The sequence below is a fragment of the Ziziphus jujuba genome, chromosome 8 (genome assembly GCF_031755915.1).
Source record: "Ziziphus jujuba cultivar Dongzao chromosome 8, ASM3175591v1".
In the NCBI taxonomy this organism is placed as follows: Eukaryota; Viridiplantae; Streptophyta; class Magnoliopsida; order Rosales; family Rhamnaceae; genus Ziziphus; species Ziziphus jujuba.
Genome location: NC_083386.1, coordinates 2,028,249 through 2,047,899, shown reverse-complemented (window position 1 = coordinate 2,047,899; position 19,651 = coordinate 2,028,249). Strand labels below are relative to the sequence as shown.

The 19,651-nt window shown below is 31.2% G+C and overlaps 4 protein-coding genes across 4 annotated transcripts in view; 1 reads left to right on the top strand and 3 right to left on the bottom strand.

Moving 5' to 3' along the window:
• LOC107412847 (nascent polypeptide-associated complex subunit alpha-like protein 1) overlaps positions 1 to 19,651 on the top strand; it is a 444,693-nt gene that overhangs the window by 246,769 nt on the left and 178,273 nt on the right. The gene's annotated exons all lie outside the window — the stretch shown is intronic.
• Positions 1 to 19,651, bottom strand: part of LOC107412808 (uncharacterized) — a 123,489-nt gene that overhangs the window by 29,066 nt on the left and 74,772 nt on the right. The window lies entirely within an intron of this gene.
• Positions 7,476 to 9,128, bottom strand: LOC125421315 (ankyrin repeat-containing protein NPR4-like). The gene is made up of 2 exons (XM_048469972.2): positions 8,901 to 9,128; positions 7,476 to 8,285 (listed from the first exon to the last, which is right to left on the bottom strand). The coding sequence occupies exons 1-2, from the start codon at positions 9,126 to 9,128 to the stop codon at positions 7,476 to 7,478; spliced, it is 1,038 nt and encodes a 345-aa protein (XP_048325929.2).
• Positions 8,764 to 14,032, bottom strand: LOC125421272 (protein ACCELERATED CELL DEATH 6-like). The gene is made up of 3 exons (XM_048469613.2): positions 13,441 to 14,032; positions 11,944 to 12,087; positions 8,764 to 9,438 (listed from the first exon to the last, which is right to left on the bottom strand). Exons 1-3 carry the CDS (start codon positions 13,997 to 13,999, stop codon positions 9,212 to 9,214), a joined length of 930 nt encoding a protein of 309 aa, XP_048325570.1. The 5' UTR covers positions 14,000 to 14,032; the 3' UTR covers positions 8,764 to 9,211.

Below are 19,651 nucleotides of genomic sequence, written 5' to 3'. Positions count from 1 at the left end.
CAAACGAGCTCAAACTGAGATACACAGGGATCACCATCGTCTTTAGAAGGTTCAGATTAGTGAGAGAAGACCAGAAGTTGACTGGAAATGGCCAAAATCCGATGCATTGAAAGGAAGCCAGCTGTCGGCTTTTATGGTGTTTTTCGACGCATCTCCCACCATGTCGGTGAACGGTGAGCACCATGGAATTTCTAGCATGATGGGTCGTCAGCTGGCCATGGCAGTGATTCTCAGTCCGGCCGGAATTGATGGCAGCACAAGGAGGAGGATGACCGGTGGGGAGGAAGAGAAGGAGAGCTCGAGAGAGTTCCAGAAAGAAGAAGAAGAAAAGGAAGAAGAAGGAAGGAGAAAAGGGGCCCGTGGGTGTTTTTCCTACGTGGGGGAGAAGAAAAGAAAAAGAAAATAAATAAAATAATATTAAAACAATAATATAATATAAAATAATAAAATAATAATAATAAAATAATATAATATTTAATTGGGTGAAATGTGGCATTTTCTTGTTGTGACACATGGCACCCTTTATAATGTTACACGTGGTATCGCTGTTCACGCACACACATACCGATAAATACTAACAGCTATCTCGGAAAAACTTCATAGGTCCGTAACTTTCTAAATACATGTCCAAATTGGGTGTGCTGCTAATCTACAAACTCGTATCGATGAATACTTCACAACCATACATAAGTCAAAGCTCAATTTTATAATAATAAAAAGTCAACTTCGACATGCTCGGACAGTTCGGACCTCAATATGTTTTACTTATAACTTTCAAACCGTAGCTCCGTTTTTTATGTGCTACTAGTCTACGAACTCGGATCGATACGTACTTCATAATAGTGCCTTGGTCAACCTAGAATTCTTACCGAGTCAATAGGTCAAAGTTTGACTCTTCTCGTTCAACGACGGTCAACTTTGATCAGCTTGAGAAATTTTCGATGTACTTCGAGATGGGATGTTACACTAACATCGAGCTACCATGACATAAAGCACACATCATTAAGGCAAGAGAAGCAGTTGTCAAAATCATTGCGAAATAATAGATTAATATTTTTCCAAATGCCGCCCATGATGTAGATTGGATGAGAATGGAGATAATGGACAAGAAAAATGCAAGTAAATCACAGACGATGGAAAAATGTGAATTGTGTTTTTCCCCTTCATGCAATAGATATGTCTTCATTGCTGTTTGCTGGGCTTACAACATCATATCTGAAGTGGGCTGGTAGTTTATATTTTGTTAAAACATCTAATGTCAAATGCTTACTAAGATATAATAAGCTCGACATCAGAATTCAAATTGAACGCTGGACTTGAAGTTAGAAGTTGACTTTTAGAATTGCTATGAAAACAACAATTTATTCAATCAAGGTTTTATATCATTTTTCTGATTCAATATATTTGAAGAAATCCATATTATGCTTCCAAATCCCCCCATGAATTCTATCTTTTTGGTCTAGTATTATTTTATTTAATTTTTGGTCTACTAAAAATATTTTTACTAGAAAAAAATTCCAATTTTAGTTTTATTGTATTTTCATCTAATTTTTATTTTTGTAATTTTGTTCTAATTTTTTTACGGTTTAGGTGTAAAAAAACATTATTAATTTTTGGTCTAATAAAAAAAATTTTATTAGAAGAAATTTCCAATTTTATTTTTATTTTTTGGTTAATTTTAGGTCCAAAACATTTAATTTCTTTGAAATTTAGTTGAAATAAAATAGGAATGGATAAAAATTTTCAAATAGATTACCACAGATATAAAATGAAAAAAATAAAAAAAAATTTTTTTCAACATTTTTAAAAATTTTAAACAAAAAAATAAATTATGACATTAGTATACTGACATCATCTAATGGTAAAATTAACACAGTTAATTAATTAGACTGATTTATAACAAATTTGAATCTAGATAGTTAGTTTAAGCGATTCCAAATTTCAAAGTTTGATTCACATAATTCTGAAACTTTAAGTACTAATAAAGAATTAAGCATTTTTCTTTTTTCTTTCTCACATTCTCACTAACGTTACTATTACATATATTTCTTCAAACTTACACTCCATTCCTTGAAATCAAACCAGTTCTTTCCTTTCATTTCTCTTTGTACGAACTTATTCTTTCTCTGCTTGCCTTTTACCTTTCCAAAAAATGAAAAGAATCAAAGGAAAAGAATAAGGGTTTTCATTCATTTTTGCTGAACTGAAAGCAGAGAGAATGAGTTTAGATTTCCAAGCAGTTTGAAACATTAGGATAAAAGTAAGGTTATTCTTTACTTAGGGGTTATTGTAGATAAAACATGGTCAAAAGGGAAGAGCATGGTTGCCAAATATAAAATGAAAAACTAAGAAATTTTTTTTTTCATTTTTTTTGGCTGAAAAATAATTATGACATCAACATTTTGACGTCATCTAATGGTAAAATTAATACAATTAATTATTTAGACTGATTTGCAACAAATTTGAAACTGCAGAGTTAATTTAAGCAATTTCAAATTTCATTATTCGTGTAATTCTGAAAACTTATGTACTAATCATCAATTAACCATTTTTCCTTTCCCTTCTCACACTCTCACTAACATTATTGTTACAGATCTTTCTTCGAACTTACACTTCATTCCCTAAAAACAAACCACTTCTTTCCATTCATCTTCTCTTTGTACAAACTTATTCTTTCTTCGCTTGTCTTTTACCTTTTCAAAAAATAGAAAGAATCAAAGGAAAAGAATAAGGGTTTTCATTCATTTTCACTTAACTGAAAGCAAAGAGAATGAGTTCATATTTCCACATAGCTTGAAGCTTTAGGATAAAAGTAGGGTTATTCTTTAATCTTGGGGAGTATTGTAGATAAAATATGGCAAAAAGGGAAGTGCATGGTTGCCAAGATTAGTGCATTTGGCCCCACTATTCTCTTTCATTTAAGGAAGGAATTCACACCCTGCTCCTAATAGATGGCTGTGACACAATGAACAAAATTTATAGTATACAATACTACAATTGATACATGCCAAAACAAATACATATTACAACATATACTAGTTTTTCACTCCAAATTAGTTGTAATATTTTTTTACGACCAGACCATAAAAAATAAAAATTAGAAAAAATAAAATAAAAATAAAATTTTATGCTTTTTTTTTATTTTGTCTAATATAAAAGTAATAAATTTATTACTATTGATTTTATTTATTTTTATTTTTATTTGGTCATAATTTTTTACAAACTAAAGATATGAAAATTAGAAACTTTTTTTTTTAATAAGAAAAAAGGAAATTATAAACATGATTTACTAGCTTTTTTCCTGTCCACTTTTTCTATTCTCATCCACTTGCTCAGTTGGGCATCACTTTTGAGTTAAAAGACCTGGGAAAATGCCATTCTTTTCTTGGTCTTCAAGCCAAATTCTTTAAGGGAGGATTATTGCTACATTCAAAGTACACTCATGACTTTCTAAGTTGGGCCAATATGTAACACCCCGTCCCGAATCATGTCGGAATTTTTGCACGTTGACCAAGGTTGATCGTTGACCGTTGACCGAAGGGGTCAAAAGTTGACTTTTTGATCCGGTTGGAATTCTAGGTTGACTGAGGTACCGTTACGAAGTACACGTTGGCACGAGTTCGTAGACTGGTAGCACGTTGAAAACGGAGCTACGGTTTGAAAGTTTTGAGCAAAACAAGTTGAGGTCCAAACTATCTGAGGGGTGCCGGAGTTGACTTTTTATTCATACAAGGTTGAGCTTTGACTCATGCATGGTTGTGAAGTGCTCGTCGATACGAGTCCGTAGACTAGCGGCACGTCCGATTTGGACATATGGTTTGAAAGTTATGGACCTGTAAAGTTTTTCAAATACTGTATTATTTTAATATTATTTTTACACGCATAACGATGTGCCATGCATGACTCAATGAAGGTGGCCATGTGTCACCATGGTGAAATGCCACATGTCAACCATGTGTAAAATCAAATTATTTTTATTATTATTTTAAATAATAATATTATTATTTAATCATTTTTTATTTTATTTCTTTTTCTTTTTCTTTTTCTTTTTCTTTTTCTTTTCTTTTCCCCACGTGGGAAAACACCATTTCTTTCTTTTTTCTTTTTCTTTTCTTTTTTTCCTTTTTTCCTTCTTCTTCCCCGAGCACCAAAACACAGATACACACACGCAGACTTTTCTTTCTCTCCCGTCCCTCTCTCTCTCTCTCCCTTGTTTTCTTTTTCCGGCCACCCATACTGTACACGCGCCGGCCAGTGATGTGCGGAAGGAGGAGGCGAGCTCGGCCGCCAATGCCGCCGCCGGACGCGCGCCGATCAGGCCGGAGAAGCCGCCGGCCGGTGAAATTTCTCTCTCCTCTTTTCTTGTGTTTTCCGGCCAGCCCAGTCCCAATTGAGCTTCCTCTCCCCCTATTTTGGGTCCCCTGAGTTCAACAATGGCCTCCAATCTCAAAAATTCGAAGCGGTTTGCGAGATACAAGGGATTGAAAACCGGCCGAAACTTTCCGGCCAAATTTCGGCCACCTCCGGCGCAATTGGGTCGATGGAGACCAGATTTGTGATCCTCGTTCCACGAGCTTCGATTCGGTATATTATTCGACCATTTTGGTTAAAGTTTATGTTTGACCCCCCGGTACCGGGTATTATTTACCCGATTAAAATATTAATTTATTTGACTGTCTGTGAATTTTGTTCTAAGAGCACTGGTGAGTCGTAGAATTGATCCCGTGGTGGATCGTAGGTTAATTGCGTGCCCCAGGTGAGTGACCCACCTTCAAATTAATTTTGGGAATTTAATTGGTGAATATATTATGTGTGACTTAAATATTTGGAATTTAATTTCTATGTGCCAAATATTTATTTGATTTATTGTGGAATTATTTGTGAATTTATCTGATTTAAGAAAATGTGCATTTCACCAATTTATGCCATGTGAAATTATTTTATGGTTTTGAGGATTTTGAAATTGGTGTGGTTTTAATGGTAAATTGGGCACGATTTGATTTTCAAATATTTCAAGGAAAATATTTGGTTATGTTGGTGATTTCAATTTTTATAAAATATGCCCATGGCATATTATGAGATTTGATTATTATATTTCGAGAATTATTTATGCTATTGGGAAAATGTGAATATTTGAATTGGTGGATTTGGGAGTTGGTGGATTTGAAAATCATGGAATTTATGGTATTGTTTATAAAGAAATTGTGGAGATTTTTCCGGTTCAAGCGGATGGATTATGCCCGCTATGCTTATGAAAAATGTGAAATTTGTTTTATAATTTAAATATGTGGATTTTATGATTTTTGGATGCACCGTGCACGTACTGGTGTTCTGTTTATATGTGATATGGTTAGTGTGCACACGGTTGTGATTAGCGCGCAGGTGATGTGATTAGCGCGCAGGTGGGTGTGATTAGCGCGCGGTTGATATTATGAGGTTGTCCTGTGGTTGCCATCGGATGAGGGTAGGCCACCCCCCATGGCCGGGACACCAGGTTAGCAGCGGCGCAGTGGGACGCCACGCGACCGTATGCCGGTTTCTTTCTATAACCTCCTGTCTGGCGGTACCTTGGGACACTGGGTACTGTTGGCGCCACTGGTATATAGTGGGTGCATCAAATGATTTTCAGAACTGTGTTTTAAAAATAAAATGTTTGGAAGCTGTATTGGAATTAAAACTTATACTTATTACTGTTCGGATATTTATTTGATGTCTTGGTTTTCGGGGAATATGAATAAAGGGTTTTGTGAAAATGTTTTAAAAGGGGAACTTTTCCAACTGAGAGAATTGTAAGGGTTTTGAGAGAAAATATTATTTCCAAATAATTATTATTTATATACCTACTACCGTAGTATTATTGTATAGTAGTAGGGTCGCTCACTGAGATGATTAGCATCTCACACTCTTAAATTCCGTTTCTCTAGGTACCAAGTGGTCGGTGTTCATTCGGAGCGGACTTGATCTTCCTCGCTGTTTAGTTCGTGAAGTACCCTGTTCTTCTTTTATTGCAGTTGTAATATTTCTTTCACTCTTGTTGTATTTATTTTGCACGGGATTACTGTATTTATATTGAAGTGCTGATTTGTGGAAACAATTTGTAGTCTGTGGGAGGAATAAGGGGATGTTGTTAGAAGTGTGTTTTCAGTGCAGGTAATTTGTGGTAAGTAAATCCCTTAGGGGAGGCTCTGTCGGATTTTCCATTGGAGGGTCCGGTAGGGTTTCCCTGGGATCAGGGCTTGTCTAGGGTTCCGGGGAAGGAATTCTGGACGGGTCCTGACAAATATGTTGTATGTTTCATCAATTTCAACTCCTATAGTCCTATTGTGTCAAAGTCAAAGGGAACAGTGGATTGTGACCTTTTGCTTTCTTCAACAAAGTCATCAAACTTTATCAGATTGTTCAAAGTTGATTGGGGAGGGTGTCCCATCAATTATCTATGTATTTTCTTGCGTTAATTGTATGATCTCATGTTGTTTGGAAAAGCAACTTACAGTTGCAAGATCAAGCACAGAGGCTAAGTACATGCTATGGCAACAATAGCATCGGAGCTCACATGGATTACTTATTTGTTGCAAGATATCCGTATTACTTCATCTAAACCAGTCCAACTATTTTGTAATCATTTAGATGTCTAAATATGTACGTAAATCCTGTTTTTCATGCAAAAACTGAACTTATTCATATTGATTATCGTTTTATTGATTATCTATTATGTTCCATCAAATCGACAAATAGCATATATTTTTACTAATTCTCTGATCAGGGATCCTCAATAGAGCTTCCGCTTCAAACTAGGAGTTCACAATGTTCCCCTCTCTAGTTTGAAGGGGCCTGATAAAGCATCATCACCAACCAAAATCGAAACAGTTGTTGAAAGAGACAAGTGTATGTAAAACAGCGCAAGGTGATAAGAAGCAACACTTTCAAAAGTCTTGTTAGCTAAGTGTAATGTTTTGAATATTCGGTAAGTTTCGGTTATGTATCATGTATATATTACAGTATATAACTATTGTAAACAACCAAGACTCAAAAGCATCAATACAAGTGTGAAATATTCATTCCATTCAATATTACTTTTCGTTCACTCTCTTTTGCGTTTACTCAAATATGAATTTCAACCTCTTTTGGTGCTTTTATTTATTAATAAATTTTAATTTTCTTTCTCTCGGTCTTTTTCTCATTGTTTTTTTTTCCCTCTACTTCTCCCCCCCCCCCCCCCCCCCAAGATCTTAATAAGAGTGGCCATTAAATTGTAACGATTTTTTTTTTTTGGGGGCAAACCAGGTACAAAAGTGCAATTTAAAAATTAAAAAAAAAATCATTGCTAATGAATTAAAATCAAATTGAAGGCAGTGCATCATTTCATAAAACTAATAGTGGAGTTCATTGGAAGTACTTAATAATATCCAGCACGGCTAATACATTACATAGGGAGTTCCATCATTGACATGCAATTTGAATTTAAATATAATGTTTCAACTCCAGAGTCCAAAACGACTTCTGACGCTCTTGGGAGGCGCAAATCTTCTAGCTGTTGCGTATAAGTTGCCCAGTAATAGAGAAGAAGAAAAAACAAAGACGTAGAAGCCAATAAACATGATGAGAGTCGTAATCATATCTACATCCTTGAGGTACTCGTGGTTCTCTGTTCTAGGGATGACTGTCTTTATGCCTTGGTCAAAAGCAAAAACCATGGTGAAAAGTGCGAATCCTGTAAGATATCCTGTCAAAGCAACTGGGAATAAAGTGGCTGTGAATATTTTTCCTAATAGCGTGAGAAAAAAGTGGAGCAACAAGGACGCAGTAGATAGAGAAAGAGCCAGTTGATCATAAAACAGAAACCGTTTGAATTCTTTACTTCTGTGGAGAACTGGTAGCCCTTGGTTGTTGTAACCACCGGGCATTGTAAAAGCGGCCGCAAAAGTGGCGGTGGCAATGATTGTTGCTACCAGTATATTGAGGTTGGTGAAATCGTTCATCATATTTTCAAATCCTCCTTCATTTTTAGACAGCTCCTTCTTGTCTGATGACACCATTACCATCTTTTCAGGTTGGTTCCGGCCGGCTTCTTCGTTTTCTTCAACTTTTATTTCAACTTCTTTCTTTTCCTTACTCTCTGCTTCATTAATTTGCTGTTTACAGCCGGTTTCGTCTTCTTCAATTTGTATTTCATCTTTTTTATTTTCCTTACTCTCTGCTTTATTCGTTTTTCTTGTATCCACTGGTGGTAAAACAATTCTATCTCCAAACCCACCATGATCTTCAACTGGACCACATCCATTACACTTTTCAATTAGAGCAATCAGCTTGAAAATATTTATTAATGCCAACACACATGTCTTTGGATGCATAAAATTAACCAATACTATAATTGGTTTGAGAAAGGAAGATCAGCACAGAGACAAAAATTACTACAACGCTAAACATATGTATATATATATATAGAGAGAGAGAGACCTATATATTGACATTATAAATAACGAGTAAACCATATCATTTCTTCTATAAAAAAGGTTAAAAAAAAAAAAAAACTTTAAAATTACATGAATATTAGAATTTCTTTTCAAAATTAAAGAATTATAAAACAAAAAATCGAATTGTTATATATAAATATAGTCGGAACAAAAATATGTATATATATATATATATATGTATATATGAAATTTATTATTTGACTACATCTACGTTTATTCTTTTAAATTTCTTAATCTCATACCTAGTAAATATATATATATTTTTTTCCAAAGTTAATGCTTGGCTAATGATGTATCATGTATACCATCAGATATTCTCTATTGTACATCTGAGTCATATTATATCTCATATATGCATATTAATTAGATGATGTAAGCCATGCATTCATATATAGTTCTATTTTGTATGTGTGCCAGAAAACTTACAATTTCAGTATCCTGTAGTTCCTTGCTTGATAGGATTATGTCAACAAATGTCTTTTTGTCCTTGTTTGTAGCTCCTTTGTCAATTCTTGAGTCATTTGTAAGAATTCTTAAAATATGGAAATCTCCTACAGTAGCGGCTACATGCAAAGCTGTATTTCCTTTGTTATCTTGGAGATCTATAAGATCCCGAAATGCCATGGCCTGATCTAGGAGAAATTTCACCGCCATTACCTTTCTACTTTCCACCGCAATATGAAGAGCTGTCCGACCGTTGTTATCCAACAACTCACAAACTTCTGGACAGCTTTTTATCAGCACTCTAATGACAGCATCATGTCCTTTCTTGCTGCAATGTGAGGGGCAGACATACCTTCTTCGTTCTTTGAGAAAGGAAGGCTCTTACTCTCTTTCTTCAAAAATTGTTCAACAAGTACCGCGTTGCCAATATGTGCGGCATAGTGAGGAGAAGTCCATCCAAAATCATCAGCTTGTTCTAGTTCTGAATCCTGTTGTTTTTCCAGAGCCTGAAACCCATCATCTACATAGGAATCGAAAAATTGTAGATTAGGGCAAATTAGTTAAGGAAAGTAAATATTTATATAGCATATATATTCAAATGCACTTCACTACCCATCTAATTAGTATTGTTTCAATTGAAGGAAGGCTAAATGTTCAATTGAAACCTTCAAATTTTATTTTTGTTTGCAATAGCTAGAGAACTAAAAAATTGTTTAATGATCAAGGGATACATGTGCACCCCACGTGTTGACTATTTTGTATAAAAGATAAATAGGTGGTAAAAATGGCAGGCAAAGATTATATTTTCACAGCCTAAAAATACAAAGATGACAGGCATCGAAAAAAAAAAAAAAGGCTTGGGGCTCTGCACTTAATTACGAAAAAAGGTTTTGGCTGCCTTTGAAATAGTTAAAGTAAGTATTCATTTATTAGAACGGCAGCCAAACTGGGATTTTTTGGCCATTCTTTTTCTTACAAGTTCCTATATATACTGCAAAAAAATTGAAAAGAGTTAATTTCGTCGACCCCAAAAGCTTATTTTAAATACAATTTAATATCCTCAAATCTAAAAATATCATAAATCTCTTCTGTATATTCAAAAGTTATTATATTCCTTCTTTATTGTTTCATTCACACTACTCTAATTAATATCATTCACACCTCCTACTGTATTTAAAACAAAGCTTTAATTTGATTCATACATCTGATTTAAAAAATATCGTAAATCTCTCTCCAATTTTAAAAGGTCATTAAGTTTCTTTACTTATTGTTTCATTCACACCTGTTCGATATCATTTACATCCCCTATAAATGTGCTAGTTCTAATTTTTAAAATCATAAAGATTAGATTGTAATTTGTGCAAACCTTAAGGAGAAAGCTGAAATATAGCCAATTAAAAATCAGGCGTTCAATTGAAGGATTTTAAAACATTAGGCTTTTGGTGTAAATAATAAAATTATAAGGAAGTAAAGTGCATTTGATCTTTATATATAGACCAATGTTTTGACAAATCTCTCCATTATTAAAATGCCCTAATTACTGAACTCTAACATAATGGCGCGATGAATTTTTATATGTTGTGAACATACTTCTCACCTAATTATGTTGAGAATATATTGATATGATAAGTGTTGAGAGTTGTCAACTTAATTTTTATTTTTTAATCATTATTTCAAATGATACGATTAACATCAATATGTTAGTGACTTTATATTGGAACATATTCCTAATAGAACATATTAATTCAAAATAATATTAATATTATAGTTTATTATGACACGATGCAAGTTTTTATTTATTTATTATTATTATTATTTTTTTGGTAAAGACATTACACAAGTTTAGTGAAGCAACTTTTTCTAAATTTTGAACTCAAAAAATAAATAAATAAACCCCTTTCTTAATTGTGCCAATTTATGATTTTTGTTTTTTTTTTTTTTCATATTTGTCTTAGCCGGTGTTCTGCCCAAGTGTTTAGGCGGATAGATTTTTGATCTTGTAATGACTATTCATGATCATGAGTAATATGGGAAAATAAAAGAACCAAATTATTACAAATTAAGTTCAAATATTTCCCCTTTTTTTTTCAAAAATTTTAAGCGGTTAGGGAGTAGATTTAATATTATATACATCAACCTATGTTAACAACAAAAAGGAGTAAAATTGAAAATTTTAATGAGGATTCCACTTAGAACTGGCTGAACTTAAGACATGGAGATGTGTTCATAATAGTTTTTACCACATGCTAAGCTTACAATTACAATGAGTAAATTCATATATGCACCAACTCAAAATTTTAAAAGCATTTTGACTTTATTAACCTTACATATGAACCTGATAAATATTCGATGTGAGGCCAAATAAGGAAAGTCATTAATATATTTTTTTTTTACTCAAATAATAAAGTTAATTAAGGCAAACCCGCCAATATGTGTACATATCAGCCAGTCTCTCATCATGATGTTTTTATGGATTTTTCATCAGAACTTTATTTATTTGAACCTTATTTATTAATTTTTGAATCTTCATTGGCTGAGATTTAAAAATGGTTTGAATTTTATATAAATTAAGTAAAACACTGAAACTCCAGAAGAAAAAGTAAACTTTGTTAAGATTCATATAAATTCTAAACATATTTTTAAATATCAACTTTTAAAAAGATTAAATGGTTTATAAATGAGATGCTGATAAAAAATTAATCAAAATATTCTAATAAAAGATTAACTAATATATGTATATATATATACAAAAGATTAACTAATATATGTATATATATATACACAAAAGATTAACTAATATATGTATATATATATTTTCCTACTAACCTGATATTGTCCATTTATATAAAATAAAGGTTTTTGCAGGAAAGCCGAGTGGACATATTAATCTCCTATCCCTAATATCTATATATATATATATATATAGATATATAAAAATGTAGGGATCCAATTAAATGTTTTAGCAATGGAAGAGAACATTAAATGTAACGAGAATTTATGTCTTGAAGGAAAAGAAAGCTTTTACCTCTCTTTTCGATGTCACGTGAGGAGAAAAATCTACGTATGATTTTGCTTGACAGTAAATAATCGATAATCCCATCACTTCGCAGCATAATCCAAACACTCGGCGATACTGAAAACCTCTCTTCCAAAGTTAAAGACACATGGCCTACAAGGGATTGGAAAAGGACAGAATCTTTAGCCTAAATGATATCCAAACATTATTATTATTATTATTATTATTATTATTATTATTATTATTATTATTATTGTTGCTATTATTTTCACTCTAAGAGATTACCATATATTCCAAAATAAGAAGGAATGAAAATTTTATTCGGATGGTAAGTTCATTCTTGGTTTTATCACTGGATGCAACTTCTAAATACATAGTTCAATAGTTCAGTGGTTTTACTTTTACCAATAAACTCAGAAATTGATGGCATTCACATATGGTCCTTTTCAGCAAAATTTGCTTTTTAATTGAAATTGTAAATTTTGACTTTTTACCTTAGAATTTAAAAATGTGAAAGGAAATAAATTTCGAAACAATTTGATAAAAATGAGCATGGTAAAATTTATAAAGAACTTAATTTTTGGTAAATATTATTTTACAAATAAATTTGTAAAAGAAAAAAGTTTTATTTAGACTTTTTCGACTTTGTCCGAACTATAATTAAACACTATACTTTTGAAAAATTATCTTCATATTCATTTATCAGTTTTTACCAATTAATTTTAATAATTAAAGATCATAATTGAATTTTCATAATACTATTATTTAATTATAAAATATTAATTTTTAGCATTCTTTTGGTCTTTAACTATTAAATTAATTGGTAAAAAGTAATAATTAGTCTACTTTGATAGATTTAGAATACTAGAAGAAGGTTAATGTTTTAATAATAATTTTCTTAAAATATGGGATCTAGATATAATTATGACAAATCTAAGGAATTTAAATGAAAATTTTCCTTTATAAAAAGCTTATTACAAATAAATGATGTCAATTCATATGTATGATTAAATATCCATGGTGGATACTACAAATAAGAATAATATAAACTATTAATAATTTATTATAGGATGGCGAATAATATCTATCGGGCTAATTCTTGTAATTAGCAGAAAAAATTGTTAATAAAATTTGCAAAAAACTTGTGTGATTTAAAACAACACTTTGAAATTTCATTTAAAAAAAAAATTTAGCGAGCTAAAGATGCAAAATGTAACCATTAAAATTTCTAATAAGTGCTACTGATTCAAATGGATGTGAACTATGAAGCATAAAAAGGTTATGCATATGCATATATATATATATATAGAAGAAAAGTAAATAAAATACTTTCCATTTTGTACATAATTATATGTACTGCAAATGCAAAAAACTATTAAAATTTTTCAACAATAAAACTAAAATATATTTTCTAATTAAAAAAAGCAAATATGGGAAAGTATGAAGGAATGAAAGAGAAGAAATTAATGTCATAGGGGATCAATTAGTTAGGGATGATATACTAACGTCTTTTGGAGCGAATGGTGTATACGTGCGAGACGTTCATGCCATTCCTTCCTTGGCGAGAGCACTTTGGAGCATTGTTTTGGATATGCAGGGCCACTTGGTCAAAGCGTCTATCCACTGCCATGAAAAGAGGAGAGTCTCCTTCGCCATTTACTATGGACGCCAAATCAGGGTCTTCTTTAAGTAGTAACTTGACAACCTCCAAGTGATTATAGCGAACAGCTTCATGGAGCGCTATATCTTTCTTATTATTCTTCAATGTCAATAGACTCTTGCTTTGCTCAACATCTGTCTTTTTCGCCATTTCCACTAGAATTCTTACAGTGTCCAAATGCCCTAGTTTTGCTGCAATGTGAAGTGGAGTGTTTCCTTCATTGTTTTGCTCGTAAAGAAAACGCAGAAGATAATCATCTTCTTCAAGTCGCCTTAGCTTCCCAGATTTAGCTGTTATATGAAGAATAGTGTTGTTTTGGCCGCGGGATCTGATGTTGTCTACATCACCAAACAGATTGTGGTCGCTTAATCCATCAATTGCAGCATAATACAATTCACCATCCATCGTAAGCTACCTTGCTAGATATTTTTGATCCAATCTCCACTCTTTTTCTTTATATCTTATCTTTGTCTTATCTTGAATCTAACTATGCATATATAAAGGAGAATTGGAACTTTGAGTGTTGGGTGGTGAATGTCCGTTTACCCCTTTTCTTTGGATTAATTATTGACTAGTACCTAAAGTTTTAGAATTATGCAAATGGAATTTTAAAATTTGAAGTTTCAAATTTATTACAAATTAGTTCACTTGAATAACGGTCTTAATTTTGTCAGTCATCAACATGATATTATGCTAATGTTAAACTTTTGTTTTCAACCAAAAAAAAAAAAAATTGAAAAATTTTTTTTCTTATTTTTTCATTTTATGTTTATGTTTTTTTTACTAAAAAAAATGTATCCAATCCTATTTTATTTAAACTAAAACTCCAAATAAATTAAATATTTTTGAAACTAAAATTAGATCAAAAATAAAAATTTAAAATAAAATTAAAATTTTGGTCTAATAAAAATATTTTTATTAGACAAAAATTAAATAAAATAATTTTAGTACACCAAAATTAATAATATTTTTTTATGCGCAAACCATAAAAAAAATTATTCTAAAATAAAAAATAAAAAAATAGACAAAAAATAAAAAAAAATTTAATTTTTATGATTTTTTATTTTAGTTTAAGGATAAAAGGACGTTACATCTACTTACACTCAATTGCAGTTCCATAAGGAACAAACAATCGCAGAAAAATTAAAAGTAAAATGAGCCATTTTTGCTTCAAGAGATAAGAATCTAAAAATAATAAAAATAAATTATTAAACTAAATAAAAATAAAATAAATAAATATAATCAATAGTAATAAATTGATTTTTATTTTTTATATTATACAAAAATAAAAAAAAACATAAAAAATTATTTTTATTTTTATTTTTTATAGTTTGGTCGTAAAAAATTATTATAAGGTTTTGGTCTAAAATTATTTTATTTAATTTTTAGTCTAGTGAAAATATTTTTAATAGAGCAAACTTACAATTTTAGGATTATTTGTATTTTTGTAATTTTGGTCTAATTATTTATGGTTTAGGAGTAAAAAAATATTATTAATTTTTGGTCTAATAAAATTATTTTCTTTTAATTTATAGTCTAATAAAAAAAATTATTAGACCAAAAAGTCCAATTTTATTATTTTTTTTTTGTGTAATTTTAGGTCAAGAACATTTAATTTCATTGGAATTTTAATTTAAAGAAAATAGAAATGGATAGAATTTCTCAAATAAATAACCACAAATATAAAATGAAAATATAAGAAATTTTATTTTTTTCAAAAATTTTTTAATTTTTTTTTTACAGAAAAATAAATTATGATGTCAGCTACTGACATCATCTAACGGTAAAATTAACACCGTTAATTGATTAAACTGATTTGTGATAAATTTGAAACTATACGTTCAATTTAAGCAATTCAAAATTTCAAGGTTCTATTTGCATAATTCTGAAACTTCAAGTACTAACTAGCAACTAATCATTTTTCTTTTTTCCTTCTCATGTTCTCACTAACTTGATTGTTACAGATCTTGCCCTGAACTTACACTCCATTCCCTCAAAGCAAACCACTTCCTTCCTTTCATTTCCTCTTTGTATGACCTCATCATTTCTCTGCTTGCCTTTTACCTTTTTAAGAAATAGAAAGAATCAAAGGAAAAGAATAATGGCTTTCATTCATTTTCACTAAACTAAAAGCATAGAGAATGAGTTCAAATTTCCAAATAGTTTAAAGCTCTAGGATAAAAGTAGGGTTATTCTTTAATCTTAGGAGGTGTTGCAGATAAAACATAGCAAAAAGAGAAGTGCATGGTTGCCAAGGTTAGTGCATTTGGCCCCGCCTTTCTCTTTTCTTTAAGAAAGAAATCCACACCCTGTTCTTAATAGGTGGCTATACGCAATGAAAAAATAATATAAAATTAAAAAATAAGAAGTTTATTATTTTTTCAAATTTTTTTGCTAAAAAATAAATTATGACGCCAGCATGCTGGCATCATCTAACAATAAAATTAACATCGTTAATTAATTAGATTGATTTGCAACAAATTTGAAACTACAGGATTCAATTTAAACAATTTCGAATTTCAAAGTTCAATTCACATAATTTTGAAACTTCAAGAACTAGTTAGCAATTAAGCATTTTTCTTTTTCTTTTTTTCTCACGTTCTCGGTAACGTTATTGTTACATGTCTTTATCTGAACTTACACTCCATTCCTTGAAATCAAACCACTTCTTTCTTTTCATTTTCTCTTTATATGAACTTATTCTTTTTCTACTTGCCTTTTACTTTTTGAGAAATAGAATGAATCAAAGGAAAGGAATAATGGTTTTCATTCATTTTCACTGAACGAAAGTAGAGAGAATTGAGTGCAGGTTTCCAAGTAGTTTGAAGCTTTAGGATAAGAGTAGGGTTATTCTTTAATCTTGGGGGGTGTTGCAGATAAAACATGGCGAAAAGGAAGGTGCATGGTTGCCAAGGTTAGTGCATTTGGCCCCACCCTTCTCTTTTCTTTAACAAAGGAATTCACACCCTGTTCTTAATAGGTGGTTGTGACGCAATGAAACATTAATATAAAATTAAAAAAGTAAGAATTTTTCTTTTATTTTTAATTTTTTTTGCTGAAAAATAAATTATAGCATCAATATACTAACTTCATCTAAGGATAAAATTAACATTGTTAGTTAATTAGACTGATTTGCAACAAACTTAAAATTGTAGGATTTTATTTAATCAATTCCAAATTTCAGGATTCGATTTGTATAATTCTAAAATTTCAAGTACTAATCAGCAATTAAGCATTTTTCTTTTTTCATTCTCACGTTCTCACTAACATTATTGTTACAGATCTTTCTCCAAACTTACACTCCATTCCCTGAAACCAAACCACTTTCCTTTCATTTTCTCTTTGTATGAACTTATTCTTTCTCTACCTGCCTTTTACCTTTTCAAGGAATAGAAAGAATCAAAGGAGAAGAATAAGGGTTTTCATTCAGTTTCACTAAACTAAAAGCAAAGAGAATGAGCTTAGATTTCTAAATAGTTTGAAGATTTGGGATAAAAGTATGGTTATTCTTTAATCATGGGGGGTGTTGCAGATAAAACATGGTGAAAAGGGAAGCGCGTGGTTGCCAAGGTTGGTTGCATTTGGCTCCATTCTTCTCTTTTCTTTAAGAAAGGAATTCACACCCTGCTCTTAATAGGTGGCTATAACGCAATGAAAAAAAAAATAAATTTATTTTTTTCAATTTTTTAAAGTTTTTTTGCTGAAAATTAAATGATACCGACTCATCTAATAGTAAAATAAACACCATTAGTTAATTAGACTAATTTGTAACAAATTTGAAACTACAATATTCAATGTAAGCAATTCCAAAGTTTAAAGTTTGATTCGCATAATTCTAAAACTTCAAGTACTAATTAGCAATTAACCATTTTTTTTTCTCACATTCTCACTAATGTTATTGTTACAGATCTTTCTCTGAACTTACACTTAATTCCTTTAAACCAAACCACTTCTTTCCTTTCATTTTCTCTTTGTACAGACTTATTCTTTCTCTGCTTGCCTTTTACATTTTCAAGAAATAGAAAGAATCAAAGGAAAAGAATAAAGGTTTTCATTCATTTTCACTTAACTAAAAGCATAGAGAATGAGTTCAGATTCCAAGCAATTTGAAGCTTTAAGATAAAAGTAGGTTTGTTCTTAATCTTAGTATAACAGTCCAGTCTATTCACATGAGATATTGTCCGTTTTGGGCCTCGTCCATATGATTTTAAAATGCCTCTCAAGGGAAAGGTACCCACACCCCCTATAAGGCGTGCTTCGTTCTCCTTTCCAACCAATGTGGGATCTCACAATCCACCCCCCTTGGGGCCTAGCGTCCTCACTGGCACACCGATCCGGGTACTAACTCTGATACCAAGTGTAACAGCCCAATCCACCCGCATGAGATATTGTCCGTTTGGGGCCCCGCCCGCACGGTTTTGAAAGACCTCTCAAGGGAAATGTATCCACATCCCTTTATAAGGCGTGCTTCATTTTCCTTTCCAATCGATGTGGGATCTCACACTTGGGGTTACAGCAAATTAAACACACCAAAAGAGAAGCGCATGGTTGCCAATGTTAATGCATTTGGCCCCACCATTCTCTTTTCTTTAAAAAAGGAATTCACATCCTATTCTTAATAGGTTGCTATGACACAATGAAAAATTAATATAAAATGAAAAAATAAGAAATTTATTTTTTTTTCAGTTTTTTTAAATTTTTTTGTTGAAAAATAAATTATGATGTCAATATGCTGATGTCATCTAACAATGAAATTAACATCATTAGTTAATTAGACTGATTTGTAACAAATTTGAAACTGCAAGGTTTAATTTAAGTAACTCCAAATTTTAGGATTTGATTTGCATAATTTTGAAACTTCAAGTACTAATGTGCAACTAACCATTTTTTTTCTTTCTCACATTCTCACTAATGTTATTGTTACAGATCTTTCTCCAAACTTACACTCCATTGCCTGAAACCAAACCACTTCTTTCCTTTCATTTTTTCTTTCTACAACTTATTCTTTCTCTGCTTTCCTTTTACCTTTTCAAGAAATAGAAAGAATCAAAAAATAAGAGTTTTCATTCATTTTCACTAAAGTAAAAGCCAAGAGATTGAGTTTAGATTTCCAAGTAACTTGAAGCTTTAGGATAAAAGTAGGGTTATTTTTTAATCTTGGGGGTATTGCAAATAAAACATGGCAAAAAGGGAAGTGCATGGTTGCCAAGGTTAGTGCATTTGGCCCCACCCTTCTCTTTTCTTTAAAAAAGGAATTCACACCAGTGATGCAATAAAAAAATAATATAAAATGAAAAAATAGGAAATTTATTCTTTTCAATTTTTAAAAAAATTTTGCTAAAAAATAAATTATCATGCCGATGTCATCTAATGATAAAATTAATATCGTTAATTAATTAGATTGATTTGCAATATATTTGAAGCTGTAAAGTTCAATTTAAACAGTTCCAAATTTGAAAGTTTGATTCTCATAATTCTGTAACTTCAAGTATTAATCAGCAATTAACCATGTTTCTTTTTTTCTTTCTCACTTTCTCACAAATGTTATTTACCGTTCTTGCACAATGTTGTGAAAACCAGTCTAACATGTGCTTCACTTGTCTTTTATGATGTGTGCTTTTGAGCAAGGTATAAAGGCAGTACTCTCCCCTGGACAAGCACAAAGATTTTTTTAATATTCCATCCATGGCTACCGTTACGATAACTTCAATGTTGGTTACATTTTCAAAGTGTTTTTGTAGTAAAGGAAACATGTATAAAAAATTGATATTATTATACTAAAATTGTGACGAAAATATGAAGGAGCCAAAGGGCCTGTTGAAATTAAGATATTATTGTTACTAAAATGATTGGGATTCGTTATATTATTTCTTTCTTTTTGTTATTTGGATAATTCGGAACATGTTAGAGGTTCATATCCAGTGCCACATGATCCTATTGATTATTTCATAGAGTTGTTGTCTGTGTAATCTTAGATTTGGAAAACTAATATGTACTCATTAGGAGCATGTTCAAGATGTATGTTGTCTAAAGATTACACATTGCCATGCTCTGTTT